This window comes from Idiotropiscis lumnitzeri, chromosome 17 (assembly GCF_059441095.1).
Source record: "Idiotropiscis lumnitzeri isolate Australia: NSW breed Sydney's pygmy pipehorse chromosome 17, RoL_Ilum_1.0, whole genome shotgun sequence".
NCBI lineage: Eukaryota > Metazoa > Chordata > Actinopteri > Syngnathiformes > Syngnathidae > Idiotropiscis > Idiotropiscis lumnitzeri.
The window spans coordinates 10,730,737-10,750,461 of NC_142407.1; the positions used below are offsets into that span (position 1 = coordinate 10,730,737).

The window sequence follows — 19,725 nt, forward strand, 5'->3', positions numbered from 1 at the left end:
ATTTAAACCCGTTTGCGGGCCTGCTCCGGCACGCGGACCATATATTTCACACCCAAGTTGAGTTTCCTTGTGATGCCACCTATTAAGGTCCAGGCAAAATGTATTTTTCAAGCCTAAAAATCACAGTGGTTTGTTTGTTTCCTGGAAAGCGTTGCGAAATCGGTGTAATATCAGGTTGAACAATGTGGTCAAAGCACGAGAATGCAGAAGATGAGCCAATCCACCAACTGGAATTGGGTTTCTCATGTGGCGAGTTGTTTGTGTGGTATCTGCTGACAGCTGAATTTAATTCTGTGCTCTCTGCCGTGGAATACGCCAGAGAGGAGCCCCTCTTTTGTTCTCCATTTTTTGTCAGACTAAGGGGATTGTGAAATATATGACACATTAGTCTTACTCTCATGTTCCCCTTAAGCGCATTTTGATTAATTCTACATGCGGTGGGGTTAAAATTGCGGCTGCGTGAACATGTTTGGACGCATCCTAGCTCCCATTTTGTGTATGAGTGGGCTTGAAGGGGAGAGAAAGTGAGCCCTCCACTACATAAAGAGACGTCAGACGGGCAAAGCATTACAAGTAGACGTTCTCCTCTTCGTCCTCCCTTGTTTTCCGGCTGCTATGGCCTTTCTGGTGACAATTTTGGCGGCCGCTCTGGCCTCAATCAGGGCGTCTGCAGAAGTCATACCCCCGACTGACTTCAACATCCAGGGGGTAAGACGTCTCGATTGGGCGGAAGAGGATTTGGCGTTGTTTTAATATGTCAAAAGCCGAGTTCGGGATATCTTGCCTATGTCCACAGATGGCAGGGAAGTGGTACCTGATCGGTTTTGCCTCCAACGCCCAATGGTTCCTGCAACATCGCGACAGCATGAAAATGGGCACAGCCATGCTCCTCCCGACTGCAGACGGTGACCTGGATATTTCATATGCAAGTCTAAAGTGAGCAAGACGGATGAAAAGGGATTTTTGTGACGGGGAAATGGTGACACCGCTTACCATATATTAGCCGTTTCTGTGCAGATCTGATGGAACATGTTGGAGAATGAACAACCTGGCCAAGAAGACCGACATGCCTGGAAAGTTCACATATACAAGTGAGTGTACACAATAACAACATTGCAGCATATTGCCACAAATGAAGGCAGCCAAAAGTCAAAAGAACTGCAGTAATATTGCTCGTGATGAATTTGTGTCCAAATCAATTATACTTGGAGGTCCAAATTTGTTTGTTTTTTTTTTATGACCATCAATGCATTATCAGTTTTACGAATCTCTGATCACTGGGTTGTGTAATTTTCTTAAGCGTATACCGATTTATGGGGATCAATATGCCAACCCTATGTTTGTTGGGTCAGCATTGATGATTTTAATGTAGCATGTAAATCTATTTTGATGCATGTGGAATTTCCAGCTTTCATACTAACCTCCCACCCTTTTTTGATGTTTTTGATAACCTATTTAAAGGCAAATTTAAAGACATTTCTTTAAGGTCCTGAAACATACTTTCAAAACGTATTAAGTGAGACCAAGAAAAATGGATAGAAAGAAATGTAAAATAATAAAATAAAATAAATCACAAAATATACATTAATAATCATGCGGAAAGATGAACATTATAAAATGAATCTACAGCTCTCTCTTTCTGTAACCATATAAAGCAGATCAAAGTCAATTTCACTTGAAAAAAATGTTTTAAACTAGGCTGAGCTGAAATTATTTCCTGTTTTCACTCTTCTTTCAAACAAGTCAGCCGCCATCTAGCAGTATATAGTGGAATTACACCCAAAAATAAGCATGAGCCAGGAAAAACTACTACTACTACTAATAATAATAATAATAAAAATCATTAAAAAAAAAAAAAAAAAAAAATCAGATCAATTATACCGGAACTGTACAAAAAAATTGGCAAAATAGCGGGACCACAATGAAGTCACATGAGCATGATGATGGCAGAACCATGCTTTGGCGCTGTTTTAGTTCAGCTGGAACTGCTTTTTAAATAACGGTCCCCTTAGTTATATCATAAAAAGTTCCTTTCTATGAAACGAGGTAACCAATTTAGTGCGGATCAGTTCAACACCAATACAAAAAGTAAACCTTTTTTTTTTTTAAGCATTCCCCTTATCAGAGGAATGGTATTGGATGTCATAGCATGTGCAGGTGTGCGTAAACTGCTCACATATAGCTCTCAAATAACCCAGCAACATGCAGAATTCTTTACCATGAAAGCGGTTCTGCCTTCCTGAGATGTGTCCACCTCTGTCCATCAGGTTGGGGCAATGAGAATGACATGCGCGTGGTCAACGTCATGTATGACCAGTACGCCCTGATTCATACTGTTAAGACAGATGGCGATCATCCCACCGTTGTAAACAAGCTGTATGGTAAAGATATTCCTTTTAAAGATTGCCACGTTTCGACTTCCGGCGGTCAACGGCGGTAGACTAACCTGATGTGGTTCCACAGGCCGCGGAGTGGAACTCAGCCAAGATCTACAGGAGGAGTTCAGGCAGTTCTCCCTGGAAAGCGGAATCCTAGCCGAAAACATTGCATTCCTCCCCCAAAATGGTACGATCACGACCGATGTTCAAGATTTCTGTTTCCATTCATGATTACATATAAAATATTATTTTGCCTCATTTAGGCGAGTGCGCAGCTGCCTAGCTGACTTCCAGCCTCGACTCAACCCGACAATGCTGTCAAGACAAACAGAAACAGTTTACAAATGTGTGCTAATAAAAAGGTCAAAGAGCTAAAATACTTTTTTTTTTATTACCTTTTTCTTAACAAATACGACACATCCAGAATGACACAGCTCACTTGTGTTTACATCTACACGCTTTATACAGATTTGTATACAAAACAATAATTTACGTCCCATAGAAGTCTAGTTACACAACTATACAACAACTTGTAAATGAAATAAATATAAAAACAAATCACAGGGTGAAAAAAAAAAATGAGGAAAAAATGTAAAAAGTACACCACAAGAACCTGTCTTCTGAAGTTGCTTCTAAAAACATTTACATTTTTTCCCTTCCGGTAAGAGCAATGTGTGTGTCGATAAAAAGACCGTCCATTTATAGCTGGCAGCGCCACATGGTAACCGCGATGGAGCTTAAGTGTGAAGATGCTTTCTGAGCCTGCATTTTTGCAATCTAATGAGCCAGTTTAAATGTTTTTTCCATAGACAACTTGACAGAAACTATTTCGTCACAATTCATGAGTCAGAATATTTAGGCATTTTCAATTTAGGGGGATTATTCTCCCTGGTGTGTGTTCAAAACAAATACTGCCTGATGATTATTATTGATTTGGGCGCTTTCTGATCCATGATGACCAAGGCGGTGGTCATGAACTGGCGGCTTCCACTTCACCACGAATGTCCCAAGTTTGTCTCACCTCGACTATTTCCAAAGGTGGATGTTCCAGCATCAGGAAGCACAACAAAACACTTGAAGTCAGTCAGATAAATCGCCGCACACCTTTCGATGAATGCCTTTAACGTTATCCAGTGCTCAAGTGCTACGGGAAACATGATCCTTATCCACGTGGCTTTGTTTAAGTACACGGCGACTCGGAGACACACCTCACACTTTGATTTGGAGACGTGAAATGAGGACCGTTATGATTGCAGTCTGCAAAATGAAAAAGAAGCGTATCAAAAACAGACATTTGCACTATCTGGCATGCAACCTTTCTCGCTCCCCAGCATGGAACATGCAGTAAAAAGTGCAAGTCTACAGAGTTCGGCTGCTCCCCAAGAGCGGCGCTGTTATGTACATGTGTATACATGCAAAGAGACAGGAGGTTGAGGCTGTAAAAGACAAATACAGTGAACCCCCGCTATATTGCGATCCAGATGCACGCTGCTGCAAGATCGTTTATTTTTAAGCAATCGTTTGTTGCTCTCGGGCAAGGATGGGTATCGTTGCAAAATATGTGTTGCTGCTCCGTGTGTTAACGCACCATTTGTTTGATGATTTGCAATGACCATAACATATATCCTAACTTCTGTTAGTCTGTCAATGGCGTTTCAGATTAGATGCTAGTTGCATGATAAAACATTTTATCGTCCCATTTTAACAGTTTTACCGTAAACTTCAATTTGAAGTGACAAGAACATCTTGAAACAAGCATGCTATGCCTTATTTGGAGAACTATGCGGGTGAGTCTTTGTTTCCTCAAAGTGATGGCGTTAACATAGTCTTCGATTTGACAGTGAGCGAGAACAAGCACTCGGGAATACTTTAAAGAGTGTGAAAGAAAATAATAATAATTTTGGGCATTTGGTTATATATGTCGCAATAATTTTTCAGCCCGAGTTGGAATTAGTTCAAAAGATGTGCTTAAGGAGGAGGCGTCTATTTGGATTTTTTTTGTTTATACGGCCTTTCTACATGACAGATTTTCACCTCTTGGAACATATCGGCAATAAACGGGGGATCACCGTAAACAGGAGGACAGGCTAAGTGCAGCAGACGCTCCACAATGTTTTACATGAGCGGTGCAGTGCTGAGGCTTTGGTGGTCCGACCTATCACTCTGCCTGAACCACGTCTTTGTGGTGCCGCAGGATATGTTGGTTCTTCTCCGACGGTCGTCGGAAGCCTTTCGAACAGATCTCGCAGCGGTGCGGGTAGTCTTTTGTGTGGATGGAAATCACGTGCCGCTTGAATCCCGAGGCGTCGCCTGTGCTGTAGTCGCAGTACTGGCACTGGTAAATTCTGCGCTCTTTTTGTCCTTTGCCGATAACCACAGTCACACTGCTCGCTAAGCTGGCTGCACTCACTCTCGTGGGCGGGCCGGAGCCGGCGGAAGCGCTGGGGGCCGACTTTTTGGGGGACGCCGCGGGAGAGTGTGTCTCTGTCCTCTTGGCCTCGCTCTTTTCGGGGGAGGCCTCCTGCTCCTGCTCCTGCTCCTGCTCCTGCTCCCGCTCCTGCTGCTCCTTGGTATGGACAGACAAGATATGGCGACTGAGGACAAAAGGGTCGGCGTTTTTGAAGTTGCAATGTCGACACTGGTGGAGTTTCTTGGTGCGGTGTGCCACCGAGTGCTTCTTGAGTTCGGACGGCCGGTGGAAGCCTTTGCCACAGACTGCACATTTATGCGGGTAGTCCTTAGTGTGCACAGATATGATGTGACGTTTCAGGTCGCTGGAATTGGAACTTTTGTGGTCACAGTGGGCACAATGGTGGGTCTTATTTTCCTCGTGCGTCAGTCCGTGCTGGTTTAGCTCCTCCTCCTCCGCAAACGTCTGGAAACAGCGCTCGCACTTGTAGGGCATTTCCTTGCTATGCTTTGTCTTGATGTGAGTCTTGAGGTTGGACGAGTCCGCGGACTTGTACTCGCAGTACATGCAGGAGTAAGGCTTCTCGCCTGTGTGCGTGCGCATGTGTTTCTTCAACTCGGAGGGATGACGGAAACCTTTCCCACATTCCACACAGATGTGCGGGAAGCTTTTACTGTGAACGGCCAACAAGTGCCGGTTGAGCAGTCCTTGCTCAGCAGTTTCATACTCACAGAACTTGCATTTGTGCGTCTTGGCAGGTGGCGGCGGAGGCGTCTGCTGAGTCTTGGCCTCCCGTTGGTGGTGCTGCAGGCGGTGGGAGAACAGCGCCGCCTGCTGGTGGAACTCCTTGCCGCACATTTCGCACTCGAAGGGGGCCTTGCTGCTCAGGGCATGCACTTCCATGTGGTTGTGGAGGCTCGCTTTCTTATTGGTGGTGAAGTCACAGTCTGTGCACTGGTACTTCTTTCGGGTCAGAACCTCCTGGTGATGATTCTTTGTGTGGCGCTTCAGGAAGCCACGCGATTTGAACTTTTTGCCACACAGCATGCAGGGATACACCGTCAGGGGTTGACCATAGGGACCGATGATGATGGCTGGGAAGGGCAAAGAAGAGAAAAATATTGCAATGCAAAATCTGTGCTTAAATTTGAGATCAATAAAGGTTGGAAAACACTAGGATAATAATTCTAGGTCAAAGTGCAAAGGATGCCCAATTTGAATTTGAGTGTTTTCCCAGAGTGACCATCTGCCCGGGTGCATTTTGTACCTGTTTGGACTTGTCGCGGTTCGGATCGCCGCTTGGTCTTGTTGCGCTGTCGGCCTATTTCATCGACATCGTCCGATTCGTCAATGTGCAGGAGTGCGCTGGCGGCTCCATTACGGTTTTCACAGCTCTCACTATCCTCCACACCTGTTACGACAAAAATAGTTACTTCACTAAATCAGTACGACAGGCATGTCAAGTGTAATTCACTGACTTCCAGTATTATTGAGAGTTCTAAAACCTGCTAAAATTCATCTAAAATTCTTCATCTCAAACAACTTCAGTCAGAAAACTAAAACAAAATTGACTAACATACCAGATTCATAATTGATTGTTTAAATCGCTCATTCTTGATCAAATGAAAGTAGTAACTCAACAGCAAATAATTTGAGAGAGTCGATCTACAACACAGATTTGCAAAATGAGGTTTCGCAGGCCTGCAACGTTAACAACTTGGCTGCTTTTTTTCACTCACTGTGGTTTTCGTGGAGATGAGAATCGCCGACAGACATGTAAACCATTTTCTCTCGAAGCGTTTGGCCCGAATCTGACAGTGCCACATTCTCCATGTCCCCATCGCTGATGTCAACGGATTCTCCTGGAGCACCAAAAAGCAATAAAATCAGACAGAGAACCTCTTCATTGTTTGTGATACATTTCGGAACACGCTTTGGTTTGAATGCTCTCACCCATGTCATCTTCTCCAGAGTCAGCTTTGAAGATGTACACCTTTATCACCTCCTGTCCATCCTCATCCTTCTCCACTTCCTGGTCCTCCACTGCTCCCTCCACCGTTACCTCTGTCCCATCCTCAGACACCATTTTGCCAGCTTCATCCACTAGTGAGGGCGACAAAGAGAGCTTTTTCTTACTTCACAACTTACTACATGTTTGAAATCACAAAATTCTGTCAGTTTTTATCTGAACGTGATCATTTTGCACAAAGCAAGATGATCACCACAAAGAGTTGACTTACATGATATCATCAGATAATCGCCACAGCTATCTTGGTCATCGTCCTGCTGTTCGGGGTCGAGGCCGTCGTCGGGGATGTCACCCATGGCGACGCCTTCCTCCTCACCATCCAAGGCCATCACGCAGGTTTCTACAGCGACATCTTCATCTTCATCGCAGTGCACATACTCAGATACCACATCCTCAACAGCATCCTGGATGACTAGCTCGTCTGGGGCAAACCTGTGCACCGCCATTCCTTCACCCTCGCCCTCTGACACCAACAAAGTCTCTTGAAGCTCCACAACAAACTCCTGCCCGCCGGCACCACCCTCATCTGGAAGAGGCAGGATTACCCAGTTAGCCAGATAAGCATGCAGAGCATTTGTTTATTCAAAAATAAAGATCCGTAGGATTGAATGGCTCACTGTCATGCATGCATCAACATAAACTCTTCGGTTAAATTATCTGGCTAAACTAAGAATCCTGCTTCTTCAAATACCCCAATACTCTCTACTGTAAGACGCCAGCATTCTGTCTGGTCGGTACAAGCATTCATACAAGCATGGCTTATTACCCGATCCGTGTAATATTATTTTAGGCTCTCCAGAAGGTATTGAAAGCCTGGTGACCTCCTCATCCATTGTCCTCGCACGGCATTTGTTACTGGAGAGCTGAAAACAAATGATAAAAGAAACTTAAGTCTTTCCAAACTCAGAAACTAGCCACAACTATTTCTTACAGGTTTTTTTCTCAGGAAAAACATTATTTCAAAGCATTTCATTTTTGCATCATTGCTGGATGATTCCACATTGAACATCTAGTCACATTGTTATTCGGGCATTTATTTACATATTACAAGGTCCTTGATATTTTCTATGATATGATGTGATGTACAGGAAACCACCATTGCACCAAAGTTCAGCAATATATAGGCAAGTCTGAATTCCGAGTGTGCCCCTTCAGAGTATTGCCGCAGCATACCGTGCAGAACTGATGTCTACTGGATAAGATGAAGTGTAATAAATAGCAAATAGCCGAGGCACACACCCGTAACATTCATGCTGACTATTGTCACCCCATCTATAGCTTTTTGAGAGGAAGAGTTAGTATGAAATTAGCTGACTTTCGTGAGACAAATGTATGGGTTTGATTGAAAATTTTTGGCTCACGTTAGGGCTGCACAATATATCCCCCCAAAATATATATCACAATATTAGGCTCATGCAATATGCATATAGAAAAAACAACAAGACATGCAATAAGTTTCTTATTGAATTGGATGCGTTTATCTGAATTTGACCAGTCAGACACAAACTTAAATGCGCATCGTCCGCCAACAGTGAACATAATCTAGAGTAATTACAATTAAATAGCTAAGAATAAGATGAGCTTGCTTATTTTACTCCATGAAAAAAATGGCATTCTTACATTAGATAATAAAAAAATTATTTCTTTAGATGTTAAATACCTTGATAGTTTCATTATTGTTATCTGCAAAAACCATATTGCGTGTTTTTCCACTTTGCATGCCTGGCTACTTTTTGGGAGAACTGTTCCAGCAAAGTTAGAAAGCAAAGGAACACTTAAAAAATGTATTTTAGTTGGTTTGCATGCATTTTCTAAGACATGCGACGAGGGAAAACCTAATTTTAATTTGTCTCTGCCAATCATCAACGGTATGTGGGTTCGGAACGCATCCCACGACAAATTGGGATCGATTTTAGAAATGCATTATACCTAAATGTATTTTTGTTGCATGTTGGGATCTGTGATAGCATGGCCTTATCATTCACATACAATTTCAGAGTTCGTTTTCCATCCATTAATCCATAAACCCTTTACAAGAGAACTAGCACCACCTTCCTGTGGTACTGTACATCTTTGTATGCTCACTCTCCCCCACGCACGTCGAGAGGGATGCAGAATGGTAAAAAGTGATGAGGGATGCTGGGGGGTACCATCCCCCCCAAATCCAGAAGAAAGAGACAGCTATGTTAAATATGCTGCACAACAGGGGGGGTGTTGATTAACTCAAAAATGTACACCACCATACCGAATCATACGAAGGCAATACCAAACACGATTTTTAACAGCCAAGTATAACGCACAGCAGCAGAGTGTTTCACTAGCCACCGGAGATGAGCTGACTAACACACGTGAAAGCGGTTCTAAATTCAAATGTGTGCAAAGCAGCTATTCGGCAAAAGAGTACATTACAGAAAAGAGAGAAGGGTCGCACGTTTGAAGCAGCTTTTGGAAGAGGGAAACAAACATGCACACCTTGGCCACAGAGCATTTTTGATCACACCAGCATCCGCCATTTTGTTAGCTTCTTTTACAAACGAATGCTAATTTAACTCACGTATGTGGAATAAACTACCCAAATGAGAACACATGTTAATAGCGCCGCCACGCGAGGTCGTCACGCTTATAAAGTGTTGAAACAATACACGTGCGGCGGAAGTCATCATATTGGAAATAAAACCGCTCATTTTTTTCCTCCCGAGCTAGATAGTTAGCACGCTAGCTAACAAGACAGGCCCAAATTCCCGTTACAAATTGTGGCCTTTCTTCGGGCCTGGGCCTTAAGAAGAAAAGGCCACACCGCTTCTTTTTGCGGCCTCTCGGTGAGAATTAATGAATAAATTAAAATGTTTCATGCATGCAATAATAATTATAATGAGAATAGGAAATACACAGCAAACACGCGTAAATGCACACTTCGCATTTCAAGCAGCCGCCTTACGAGCATAAAGGAGCCCCGTACCAGATGCAGCAAGGATGGCCTCCGTCCACTCCTCGGCTTCCCAGGGCCGCTTGGTCCCCCCCACTACCCCAGACTCGGGCTAGATTCAATCGGGAATTTGGTGTTATTTGGGCGGGCCGCGGAGGAGTAGAGAAGGAGGGGTCGGGGGATGTATCTGGAGCTCCACTCAAAGCAAGGCAGGGCGTCTGGAGCTTGATCTTGTCATGCTAGTAGCCCCCCGCTCCTCCGAGCTCCGAGGCCGCCGTCAGCACGACACGTCACAGCCCGAGAGCGGCAGGAAAATGCGGAAGGGTTTGTGGTGGAAAGCACGCGGGTAGATAGCAGACGAAAACAGGCCATAAACCCGAGACGACCCCTCATTTGTGGCTGTTATTTTAATTTGCGAAGACCACCAGGGAAGGTGACACTTGGGGCTCTTTGTTGTACTCTTTACCCATAGAATTCGGAGCAGCAGGCGAGTAGTTGCTCAATAAAGATTCAAACAATGGTCCCATTTGGGGCATTGAAGCGACTATCACTGAAAGAAAGAAATAAAAAAAATTGGAGTAGTTTCCATTGGATTGGTGTGGGCTAATGGTTAATGACATCTGGAGGGAAAAAAAGACTTTAACATTGTTGCACTAGTTTTTCATACGTTTTACTTTAGCACAGTGATTTTCAAACTTTTTGCACCAAATACCACCTAAACGCCATTTTTCTTTTCTAGTTCTAAAGTAATGACCAACATTAAGAACAGTAGCATAGTAGTCCCAAATTCACGTAGAAGAAAACATGAGCACAAAAGTGTGTTGAGTTGCGGAGTAGCCGCCTGGAAAAGCTGCTTGAATGAAGAAGCATGTTGCATTTGCAGATCAAACAAAAGTGAGGCTTAGCTATGTGCAAAAATAAAATGAGCAATTGCCTCACTGCAACTCTTGCAATACGATTATATTGTGCAAATCGTATTGTTTGTATTGTAAATAAAAATGTTTTGTTTTGTATTGTGTTGTATGAACTAATTATCTATGTCAGAGAGACAAGACGTGACCAACAAGGTTTTGGTCATTTGTCGTGCGCTCGCAGGCACACTCATAGTTGGTCACCCACCCACACACTTGGGCTTCGGGAGCTTTGCTATAACCATTGCGGAATATCCACATTTGCGGGGAGGCCAACCAGTTGGCATAAGATTAGCAAACAGAAGCGGAGCTGCATGACCTCAGGCAACAAGATTTATAGCTAAATGGGTAAATTTAACCACCTTTTATTTTTAAATGATTGTTTGAAAAAAAACGGAAACATTTTGTGTTGTACAAGTCATGCTACCAACATAGCAGCGTTGGCTAACGTTGGCTTGTTTACAGCGTTAATGTTATCTTATCTTATTGCTAAGTTGAGTAGTGTTCTGTCACACGTTCCAAAATGCACCCTGAGTGCACTGTGCTCTACCCTAAATCATGATTACATTTGATTATGAAACATTTGAACAATAACAATAATTTTGGGAGCAATATTAAAATGTGTACTCCATGATTTATGAGACAAAGACACTTGTTGAAATTTTTGTCAAATATTTTAATAAAGACTTATAAAAACAATTTAAGACAAAAAAAAAATGTAGAGATCGCTACAGTGTAATAGCACAAATGATTCAGTCAATCAGAAAGGTGGCTTGGAATTTAATACATTTGAATAAATCAGTTTTCTTTCCCCCCTCTGCATTACAAGACTTGGCAGTTTTACTGGTTTAGTGTTAAATGTAAAAAAAATATTCATTCATTTATTTATAACATACATATACTTATCTTTCACTATTATTTCAATCATTTGGGTGTTCCAAAGAAACAAACATAACAGCAGAATTGTAGCGATTGCGCATGTATTTATGAAGTCTGCCCGTAAAAGACAAAGGTGGAGTGACTCTAAACGTTTTATTTGGTGGTCATTTTCAACAGCTCCTCCTTGTCGATGGAAAACAGGCGCCAGCCTTCCTCGGAGGAAAGGTCAGCGGCCCCCCTCCTCTTGTAGAACTCGATGGATTTTGTGTTGTTTTCTGCCACGATGAAGTGCATGCTGCTGCATCGGGTCCTCACTGCCGTCTGCGGCAAAACGAACACATGACATGAAGACAAAAAAAAAAAAGTACACGCGAGGCAGTTGTCAAAGGACACTTTACCTCACTCAAGACCTTCAGGATCTCTGAGCCGATGCCAAACCCTGCCCCAAGATTGAAAAAAATGACATCATTACAATAACTAGCAGATGGTGCACGTTCAAACATTACGCAACCTTTTCAGTACATGATTAACGCACACAATATACAATTATTACCCCGAAACTCTGGCATGACGAAGAAGTCCTCCAAGTACAGCAGCTTTCCAATCCAAGGGTCGTACGTGAAGTAGTACATGGCGAAGGCGATTACAGTGTGCCCTAGTGGATGACCCAAATCATATTTCACAATCAAGCTTCTTAAATGAGATTTTTGTTGGTACCTTGTGAGCTTTTCTCGTCATTTGGCACTTCAGCAACCAAGCAGTGGTAGAACGGATGATCGCCAAAGCCATCTTCAAGTAGGTCTACAAGAAGAATGCGAATGTTGTCATTTGCGTAAATCGAGGGTGGGCAAACTTTTTGATTGGCGGGCCACAATGGGTTCTTAAATTTGACAGAGGGGAGCAGATGGATGGTGTTTTGGTAACCTCACCTCGTCTGAGAAAAAATAAATAAATTGAATTTTAAATGAAAGTGAACAAAAGCATTACAACAACATATGTCTTTGAAAAACCACAGTATTTAAAAAATAAAACATTAACAAGGTTTATTCATTTAATTTTTTTTCAAGTTTGGTGGGCCGGATTAAAATGTTTAACGGGCCGCATGTGGCCCCCGGGCCATAGTTCGCCCACTCCTGGTGTAAATCGAATGATTATTGACAATCACGCATTCAGACAACAACACTGACCTTTCTCGGTCAGGATGACCTGCTCCTCCATCTCTTCGAATTTTGCAAGTTCCTACGAGGCAAATAAAAGAACAATAAGTGTCGTTTACGGAGAATCTCAGCAAATAAAAGCGTTTTCATGGCCTTACCTTTATGAGTCGCAAGATATCACACACGTCGTTTGGTTGGGCCGTCCGCAATATAAAATTGGCCATTTTCTTTTTTTTTTCCCTTTTTGCCTTTGCTTACTATCCCTCTGAATGTGAATAAAAGCAAGATGTGTTTCTTCATTCGCTCCTCAGGAGTTGACCCCCCCGATGAATCAGAACAAGCAGCATAGAATGAATGGCTTGAGGCTGTGCTTGCTTCACATACTTCCCATGGGCTATATGTAGACTTTGGAGCGGAAAAACAACATTCCATATATGGGAAAGTGCTCGTTATTTCCTGTTGTATCTGGGCCTTATCTTTTCACACTGCACTGTGAACGTCCCTCTAAGGTAAACATTAATCAGACCTGGAAATGTTTCAGTCAATTTAACAGTTTAACGAATATACCAGATACACTCCACAGAAGTTATAGAGTTCATGTTTCACCGTTAGTCCATCTGGGTTACCGTAAATGTCTTGAACAAACAATAGACTCTCAGTCTGTCTTTCAGTTTCTGTCAGATTGCATGACCGAGATTCGACACGGACGATGAACCGAGGGTTAAATGGCAGGTTGTTATGATAAAAAAAAAAATTTTCTGAATGTGTGTTTATGGAATTTTTTTTTTTTTGAAAAGGCTGATAATAAATGACGTAATGTGTCTGAGCTAAGCGTGCATGCTCTCATAACTGATGACGTGTCTGTGAACAGAATTAACCATTCACATTCAAACGTGCGTTAAACGGTAGTCAGCGCTCAACACATACCTGCCTGTTATTACAAATATATTTCAACTGCTGTCTTGTAAGCTTTTCCTGGCATTTATTTTTTTGCTTGGCTTTATCTTGGCCTGATTTCACACAGGGGTGTGTAGACTTTTTATATACCCACTATTTATACTACAGTCCTAGGTATTAAATATTTCAACATTTTGTCATTAGCTTATATGTCCAGAAAATTGCATGGTGTGCTGTGGTTTGGATAACCGCTTCACAGTCAAGTGGTTTCAGATTTGAATGTTTGCTAAGGCTCTGTTCCTGTCTGCAGTTTCCCCCCCCACTCTGATTATTCAAAAAACAAGTACAAGTAAAGATCAAGCTTTGGATGAAACTGTTAACAATTTGGAGGTAATTCCAGTTCATTAATCACTTTACTGTTTCTGTGCGCCATCTAGTGTTGAAAAGTTGCAACAGCTCTTTTTTTTGTTATAATATTGATTTGACATTATATGGATTTTTGAGAGTACAATCGATGTCACAAACTCTTTAGCTGACAGGAATGACCGAATATGAGCGAAGGGTTGACCAGACAAGAGTCTTACCAAAAGACATTTTATTTGAATTTTCAAATGTATTCCATCAGTTCAGTTTATCAAAATACTTCAGCTTGCCCGAAGGGTCGGGAATGATCTGCAGAAAAGAAAAAGTCAAATTAGGGTACAGTAAATAATTAGTAATAAATAATAAAAAGTTTAAAATCTTTCAGGGACAAAAGGGAATGATTTATGTTTTGATTGCTTTAAATTTGTTAGCAAGGATTCAGAAAATAAATACATAACCAATTTTGATCCAATTTAACGTCCAAGAAAATGGACATTAAATTAAGGCACAAAACCAAATGCGTATGCATGTTAAGGGCATGTGCTCATTTATGTTGATTGCATCGTAAACAACAACAGCAGTTCGTGGCTACGACTCAGTCATACTCACTGTGTCACTGCCTGGTTTCCATCCTGCTGGACACACTGAAAAAATAAATTCAGTTAGTGCTTGAGGATAACATCTGCAAGAATCGTCTGGTCAGCTAAAATATGTATGTCTGTGTTTAGTGACATTTTCGTACCTTCTCCGTGTTTGTCAGTGTACTGGAATGCTTGCACCAGTCGAAGCGTCTCGTCTACGGATCGTCCGACTGGAAGATCATTCATGGTGATCTGCCTCAGGACGCCTTTGTCGTCAATGATGAAGAGTCCCCTGCCACACATCAACTCTTTGATTAACATGACGTGTGACAGGTAGAAAAACGGAAAACGGTTTGACGACTCCACCTCAGCGTGTGGCCCTGATCCTCCAGGTAGACTCCATAGTCTTTGGAAATCTGATGAGTGAGGTCAGACAAAAGAGGGATTTTCATCGGTCCAAGTCCTCCCTGCTTCCTGGCGGTATTGATCCTGGGAAAGGAAGCAATCGCAATTATTGTCTAAATTGGAATGTTGCAAGGTCAAAAACTGAAATAAATAAATATACAAAAATGCCTCTAGGTTGCATCTAAATTGATCGTGTTAGATTACCAGGCCAGGTGTGTGAACTGGGAGTCCACCGAGCAGGCAACCACCTCTGTGTTGATGGCCTGAAACTCATGCACGCGATCACTGAAGGCAATGATCTCGGTCGGGCAAACAAACGTGCTGGTGGAAAGACCGTGGGGAAAAAAAAAAGACAAACGTCAAGCTGTTTCACTTCGCCGCTATGGGACATTTGTTTGTGGTCACTCACAAGTCCAGAGGGTAGAAGAAAAAGACAAGGTATTTTCCTTTGTAGTCTGACAGCTTCAGCTCCTTGAACTCACCCTTGATGACCGCTGTTCCTTCCCATTGTGGCGCAGGCTTTGAAACTGCAAGACAGTAACGACATTTGTGTTAAAGCCTCTGCAGTTAGTTAATTTTAAACAAATTGTCTTTGCATATTTAATTCAACGTGATAGAGGATAGTTTGTAAATGCATAATCCAGAAATGCTTGTTGTTTCGGTTTAGGAAGGGACACATTCCACATGTTCCACTTTAGTCCAACCCCTTTGTGTTCCTTTGACAGGCTACGTCATGCGTGCGTGGGGGGCGGATGAGGAACACAAAATTGAAGAATGACGTGTACTAAAAATGCACCAAGTGATACATTTCAAATCGGGCCTTAATGTCTTAATTGTAAATGTACAATTTATCAACATTACCTTAAAGAAAGAAACAACGATAATAGAGAAGTCTGCAGCTAGATAAAATATTTTTGTTGTCTTGGCAGCAGCTGCGTAGCAACGCGATGAAACGTTGCAAATGCATTATTTAATAAAAGGCAAATAGCTCGCAGGCTTCTTGACTAAGAGGACTCACTCTTGGCCTTGCTGAGATGGAGGGAATGATCTGAAACAGGCACACGGAAAGCCTCCCCAGGATAGACGTGTCCTCCCGCGTAGTTGTAACATTGAGCGTTCTTCACCTGGGAGTCTTCTTGCGCGGAAGAGAATGTGACGAAGAGCAGCAACGCGGCACAAAATAGTTCCTTCTGCATGTTGACGTGAACGGAGGACTCCATCGCGAAGTTGCTTTGAGCGCACGTAGACGTTGGCACGCGTGTGTGATTGTGTTTTGGAGGCTTTGGCCAAAATTGCAAACGGTCTTCGTCTTCTGGCGCAACGGCAGTTTTGCGTTCTTGCTATCTCTTTACTGCCACCTTGTGGAGGTAAATATATGCGTTAACCTTTCTCGAGGGAGTTTGCTAAATTGCTGAATGACGTTGGCATTGAGCGAGGACGTCAAAGCGCAATCACGATGAACATCGAGTAAGTTAATTAAGTTAAATTGATAGGACATTTTAGGAAAAGAAAAAAGTAGCCGAAATTTGCTGATTTAGATTAGTTTGTATTTATTTGTCTTTGGGCCATAACCTGGATGGGTAACATTTTGGGGAATTTCGCTTTTTTTTTTTTCTTCAAAAGTCTATGCTGTATAGCTCAATCCACACCTGACACCTGACCTACACACTGTTATTTTTAAACATTATTGATCAATATGAAGTGTTGAAAATGTGTGCTAATGTCTAAACCATGCCTAATATGAAAAGATTGCTACTTGCGGTATCTTGATACCAAGGAACTACTGTATGTTAAAGTGATGTAAGGAGCTTCATCTGGTCAAGCGCTCGCCTTGTCTAATATCAAAAAAATTCTTTGGATATGTGCTATGGATTTCAATTATTTGTGGCAGGGGTCGGTTTATACTCTCCTTACATGGCAGGGTCACTGCAGTATTCATATCATTTGTTTGGTAGAGAAAAAGTTGATGGCGCACTGAACATAGCAACAAAAGTAGCAAGTTGGATGACCTTTATGCCCAGACAGAAAGGAGAATCGATTCAGTAAGACATAAACAAATGTGGTTCTGCTGATTTTTCATCCATTTTTGGAAACTAACCAGCCCTTTGATCTTAATTTATTCAGACATATTCAATGTATTGTTATTGATGCTAACACAAAGTGAACATGTTAAGGGTCTCACACAGGTCCATTTATTTGTGCTCTTTGTCAAATACTTCAACTTTAGCTCACTGACTTCAACTTGGTCCATGAGTTGATGCCGCGCACGTGTTGTGGTATGTCATTGCTGTAGATGTGGTTGCATAGTTCCTCCACTGGGGGTTCAGGGCTTCCGATGGCAAATTGTGTTGCTTCTTCAACATCCTTTTTGATTTTCTCATCAATCTGCTGCATGTCGGGCGGCACAAGAAAAGCAAACCGTTTCCAAAATGTCTGCTGTGCTTCACTCTAGTATTACAGACCGCACGTTGTTACCCTCAGTTCCTCTGTGCTAGCCATCTCATTGCCGACGATGTGACCCTCAAGTTGTGAGATGGGGTCCCTGTTTCTGCGGATCTCAACAACCTCATTCACTGTGCGATACCTGAGAAATAAGGAAGTACGCTTTTGTATACAGTAGATAGAGAAAGTCTGCACACCCCTTTTCCCTTAGATTAAAAAAGAAGAGACTAAGATAAATAATTTGAGCATTTTGTCCACCATTACTGTGACCGAAATCCTGCACAACTAAATATCGAAAATGAAAAGAAGTGAACTTTATTCAGGCCCTGAAAATATATGTATAGAATTATTAAGACTTTTACTTGTGCTCGCTGTCACCCTCATAATGTCCAAAATAGCGATAGGTCTGAAGCTCCATAACGATTGGGCCCTGAGATACAAGATAAAAGCTAATTAGACATAACAATTAAAGATGTATATTACAATGTAATTACAATTTTACAGAATTGGAACAAAGGTGGGGGGGGTATGAATACTCACCTTTCCCGATCGACAGTGATCACAAGCAAACCTGGTTGCCTCCCGAACACACAGGATGTCCATCCCATCCACCTGGAAACACAACAATCAGTTAAATGTTAAGAGTGGAGGCCTATCCTGCTAGAATTTTTTTTTCCATTCTATTATTTTGACTTGGTTTTGGTTTCCAAATCCACACAAATCAGAACATACTATGCTGGGCTTTACAAGCTCCGATGTACTCTAAGGGTTGATCCAAGTAGTCAGTAAGATTAGCTTTGACTATTCCGGTCGGCGCCAGTCTTAAAAGATTCATTCCAGTAGTATCGCAGGAAGAACGAGGGAAGCAAAGTGAATCTCCATGTTATGTCCAACTGAAAATTCGGAGCGAGGCTCCAGAACTTTACCCTGAGCCCGGGAATGACGTCCCCTCTCTTGTAGAAGTTGGTGTTTACGCTACATCGCTCCATCGAAGTCCCTTTTGCATATTGATTATTCTCGCAGACGAATATGATGGGCAGCTTCCAAAGAGCCGCCATGTTCATGGTCTCAGCAACCTGCCCCTGTCGAAAGGTTGGCGGTCAAGAGGACAGCTGTTGATGAACGGACAGGATGTAGTATCTTGATGTCAACCTGGTTGGCTGCACCATCACCGTAGACACAAACGCAGAGCTCATCCGTCTTCTGGTACTTGCACGCAAACGCCACACCGGCACCCAGAGGAACCTGAGGAGAGCACTGGTGGTTTGTGCATCTTCTGCCTGGGCCTTCAGTTGGGGGGGTTAATTCACTTCTAAACTCATTCACTACCAGCCGAGCAAAAAAAAAAAAAAAAAAAATGCATCTTTGACGTCTTTAGCCGTCAATGGCAGTAAATGAGTTAATACCGTGACGATCCCAACCAAGTTATACAAACCGAAATGATTTATCATACTCACCAGGGATGCTGATTATCGCATAAATTCTTGCGTGCATTACCTGAGAACCGACAATCCCTTGACCTCCGTAGAAGGTCTTTGTGTACATGTGCATGGATCCCCCTCGGCCTTTTGATATTCCCGTCAATCGGCCTACACAGGCGTGAGCAGTGGCATCACATTTTATTACGATTTGCAATTCATCCCAAATTCTCTGCAATTATAAGCCTCAAGATTCTTTGAGAGTGCTGTCAAACAAGATTACCCGCAAGCTCCGCCAAAATCGCCCGAAGAGAGCCACTCTTGGTGAATATGAAGCCGTGAGTGCGATAGCCAGTGATGAGGTGATCACTCGGTCTAACGGCCGCGTCAATGCCAACCGCACACGCTTCCTGTTAGAAGGAAGCAACCCGATTATTCTTGGACCTCTTCGGATTTATTTATTTTCACTTATTTAAGCGGACAACACCTGGCCAGTATACAAGTGGCAGCCACCTCTGATGATCTCGTGGTCAAACAGCTGTTTTGACTTCTGCTCTAAGATGCGAATTGTCTGCATGGCGAGGTAGTACTGCAATGCCTCATCGCGAGTCAGAAGCACGTGAGTGGAAGGTGCCGCATCCAGAAGATGGACGTCACATTTCTACGGAAAGGGAAAAGAGTGTGGTCAGAATGGGATGGGGCGCACAGGGAATGTGAGACGGTTATGTTGCACCTTTATTTGAATGGCGGCCTTGGTTGTGAAGCTCGCTGATCTGAGCATTGCTGTCCCCTGTGAGTAAAGCCGTCACTCAAAGTACATGCGCAATGTATAGCAGACGTCAGAATTCTACACACACAGCTTCCAGGCCAAGGAGGGCATTGTTCATTGATGTCATTAAAAATGTGGTTAATTAATATGAGCAAATTAA

At 42.7% G+C, this 19,725-nt stretch overlaps 5 protein-coding genes across 12 annotated transcripts; 1 reads left to right on the plus strand and 4 right to left on the minus strand.

Moving 5' to 3' along the window:
• Positions 1 to 394: 394 nt before the first annotated feature.
• On the plus strand, positions 395 to 2,755 carry LOC148320188 (lipocalin-like). The gene is made up of 6 exons (XM_088279485.1): positions 395 to 708; positions 797 to 936; positions 1,018 to 1,091; positions 2,268 to 2,381; positions 2,464 to 2,565; positions 2,642 to 2,755. The coding sequence occupies exons 1-6, from the start codon at positions 616 to 618 to the stop codon at positions 2,659 to 2,661; spliced, it is 543 nt and encodes a 180-aa protein (XP_088135611.1). The 5' UTR covers positions 395 to 615; the 3' UTR covers positions 2,662 to 2,755.
• Positions 2,751 to 10,225, minus strand: LOC148320189 (zinc finger Y-chromosomal protein). Of its 8 annotated transcripts, none has more exons than XM_088279479.1 (8): positions 9,777 to 10,225; positions 7,584 to 7,680; positions 7,250 to 7,343; positions 7,029 to 7,175; positions 6,742 to 6,891; positions 6,528 to 6,650; positions 6,056 to 6,199; positions 2,751 to 5,882 (listed from the first exon to the last, which is right to left on the minus strand). In XM_088279479.1, exons 3-8 carry the CDS (start codon positions 7,341 to 7,343, stop codon positions 4,537 to 4,539), a joined length of 2,004 nt encoding a protein of 667 aa, XP_088135605.1. In that variant the 5' UTR covers positions 7,584 to 7,680; positions 9,777 to 10,225; the 3' UTR covers positions 2,751 to 4,536. The 8 variants fall into 8 exon arrangements, with proteins under 8 accessions (XP_088135605.1, XP_088135606.1, XP_088135609.1 ...); XM_088279480.1 differs by having other exon boundaries at positions 9,756 to 10,225; XM_088279483.1 differs by having other exon boundaries at positions 7,029 to 7,157; positions 9,777 to 10,224.
• Positions 10,226 to 11,672: 1,447 nt separating this feature from the next.
• On the minus strand, positions 11,673 to 13,079 carry LOC148320190 (diamine acetyltransferase 1-like). The gene is made up of 6 exons (XM_088279415.1): positions 12,849 to 13,079; positions 12,721 to 12,772; positions 12,251 to 12,334; positions 12,087 to 12,188; positions 11,932 to 11,972; positions 11,673 to 11,854 (listed from the first exon to the last, which is right to left on the minus strand). The coding sequence occupies exons 1-6, from the start codon at positions 12,912 to 12,914 to the stop codon at positions 11,687 to 11,689; spliced, it is 513 nt and encodes a 170-aa protein (XP_088135541.1). The 5' UTR covers positions 12,915 to 13,079; the 3' UTR covers positions 11,673 to 11,686.
• A 1,088-nt stretch (positions 13,080 to 14,167) lies between these two features.
• prdx4 (peroxiredoxin 4) lies at positions 14,168 to 16,262 on the minus strand. Its single transcript, XM_088279247.1, has 7 exons — positions 15,955 to 16,262; positions 15,346 to 15,463; positions 15,141 to 15,257; positions 14,898 to 15,020; positions 14,693 to 14,823; positions 14,560 to 14,594; positions 14,168 to 14,259 (listed from the first exon to the last, which is right to left on the minus strand). Exons 1-7 carry the CDS (start codon positions 16,154 to 16,156, stop codon positions 14,209 to 14,211), a joined length of 777 nt encoding a protein of 258 aa, XP_088135373.1. The 5' UTR covers positions 16,157 to 16,262; the 3' UTR covers positions 14,168 to 14,208.
• An 843-nt stretch (positions 16,263 to 17,105) lies between these two features.
• On the minus strand, positions 17,106 to 19,592 carry LOC148320192 (pyruvate dehydrogenase E1 component subunit alpha, somatic form, mitochondrial-like). Its single transcript, XM_088279248.1, has 10 exons — positions 19,530 to 19,592; positions 19,284 to 19,457; positions 19,080 to 19,206; positions 18,876 to 18,967; positions 18,531 to 18,623; positions 18,305 to 18,460; positions 17,919 to 17,990; positions 17,741 to 17,808; positions 17,412 to 17,520; positions 17,106 to 17,324 (listed from the first exon to the last, which is right to left on the minus strand). The coding sequence occupies exons 1-10, from the start codon at positions 19,575 to 19,577 to the stop codon at positions 17,160 to 17,162; spliced, it is 1,104 nt and encodes a 367-aa protein (XP_088135374.1). The 5' UTR covers positions 19,578 to 19,592; the 3' UTR covers positions 17,106 to 17,159.
• Positions 19,593 to 19,725: the final 133 nt, after the last annotated feature.

What these genes read in the sequence shown, in the direction of transcription:
- LOC148320188 (XM_088279485.1), top strand. Translation starts at nt 616, where the DNA reads ATGGCCTTTCTGGTGACAATTTTGGCGGCCGCTCTGGCCTCAATCAGG. An exon ending in CTGACTTCAACATCCAGGGG is followed by an intron (nt 709 to 796) that starts GTAAGACGTCTC and finishes CTATGTCCACAG; the next exon opens with ATGGCAGGGAAGTGGTACCT. An exon ending in ATTTCATATGCAAGTCTAAA is followed by an intron (nt 937 to 1,017) that starts GTGAGCAAGACG and finishes GTTTCTGTGCAG; the next exon opens with ATCTGATGGAACATGTTGGA.
- prdx4 (XM_088279247.1), bottom strand. Translation starts at nt 16,156, where the DNA reads ATGGAGTCCTCCGTTCACGTCAACATGCAGAAGGAACTATTTTGTGCC. An exon ending in CCATCTCAGCAAGGCCAAGA is followed by an intron (nt 15,464 to 15,954) that starts GTGAGTCCTCTT and finishes ACTGTCTTGCAG; the next exon opens with TTTCAAAGCCTGCGCCACAA. An exon ending in CAGTTCACACACCTGGCCTG is followed by an intron (nt 15,021 to 15,140) that starts GTAATCTAACAC and finishes TTCCTTTCCCAG; the next exon opens with GATCAATACCGCCAGGAAGC.
- LOC148320192 (XM_088279248.1), bottom strand. Translation starts at nt 19,577, where the DNA reads ATGCTCAGATCAGCGAGCTTCACAACCAAGGCCGCCATTCAAATAAAG. An exon ending in AAGGGATTGTCGGTTCTCAG is followed by an intron (nt 18,624 to 18,875) that starts GTAATGCACGCA and finishes TGCTCTCCTCAG; the next exon opens with GTTCCTCTGGGTGCCGGTGT. An exon ending in ACGTCATTCCCGGGCTCAGG is followed by an intron (nt 17,991 to 18,304) that starts GTAAAGTTCTGG and finishes TTGTGTTTCCAG; the next exon opens with GTGGATGGGATGGACATCCT.
- LOC148320189 (XM_088279477.1), bottom strand. An exon ending in TCATCTCCACGAAAACCACA is followed by an intron (nt 6,200 to 6,527) that starts GTGAGTGAAAAA and finishes TTGTCGTAACAG; the next exon opens with GTGTGGAGGATAGTGAGAGC. An exon ending in ACCGCGACAAGTCCAAACAG is followed by an intron (nt 5,883 to 6,055) that starts GTACAAAATGCA and finishes TGCCCTTCCCAG; the next exon opens with CCATCATCATCGGTCCCTAT.
- LOC148320190 (XM_088279415.1), bottom strand. Translation starts at nt 12,914, where the DNA reads ATGGCCAATTTTATATTGCGGACGGCCCAACCAAACGACGTGTGTGAT. An exon ending in GGTCATCCTGACCGAGAAAG is followed by an intron (nt 12,335 to 12,720) that starts GTCAGTGTTGTT and finishes TTCTTCTTGTAG; the next exon opens with ACCTACTTGAAGATGGCTTT. An exon ending in TCCTGAAGGTCTTGAGTGAG is followed by an intron (nt 11,855 to 11,931) that starts GTAAAGTGTCCT and finishes GTTTTGCCGCAG; the next exon opens with ACGGCAGTGAGGACCCGATG.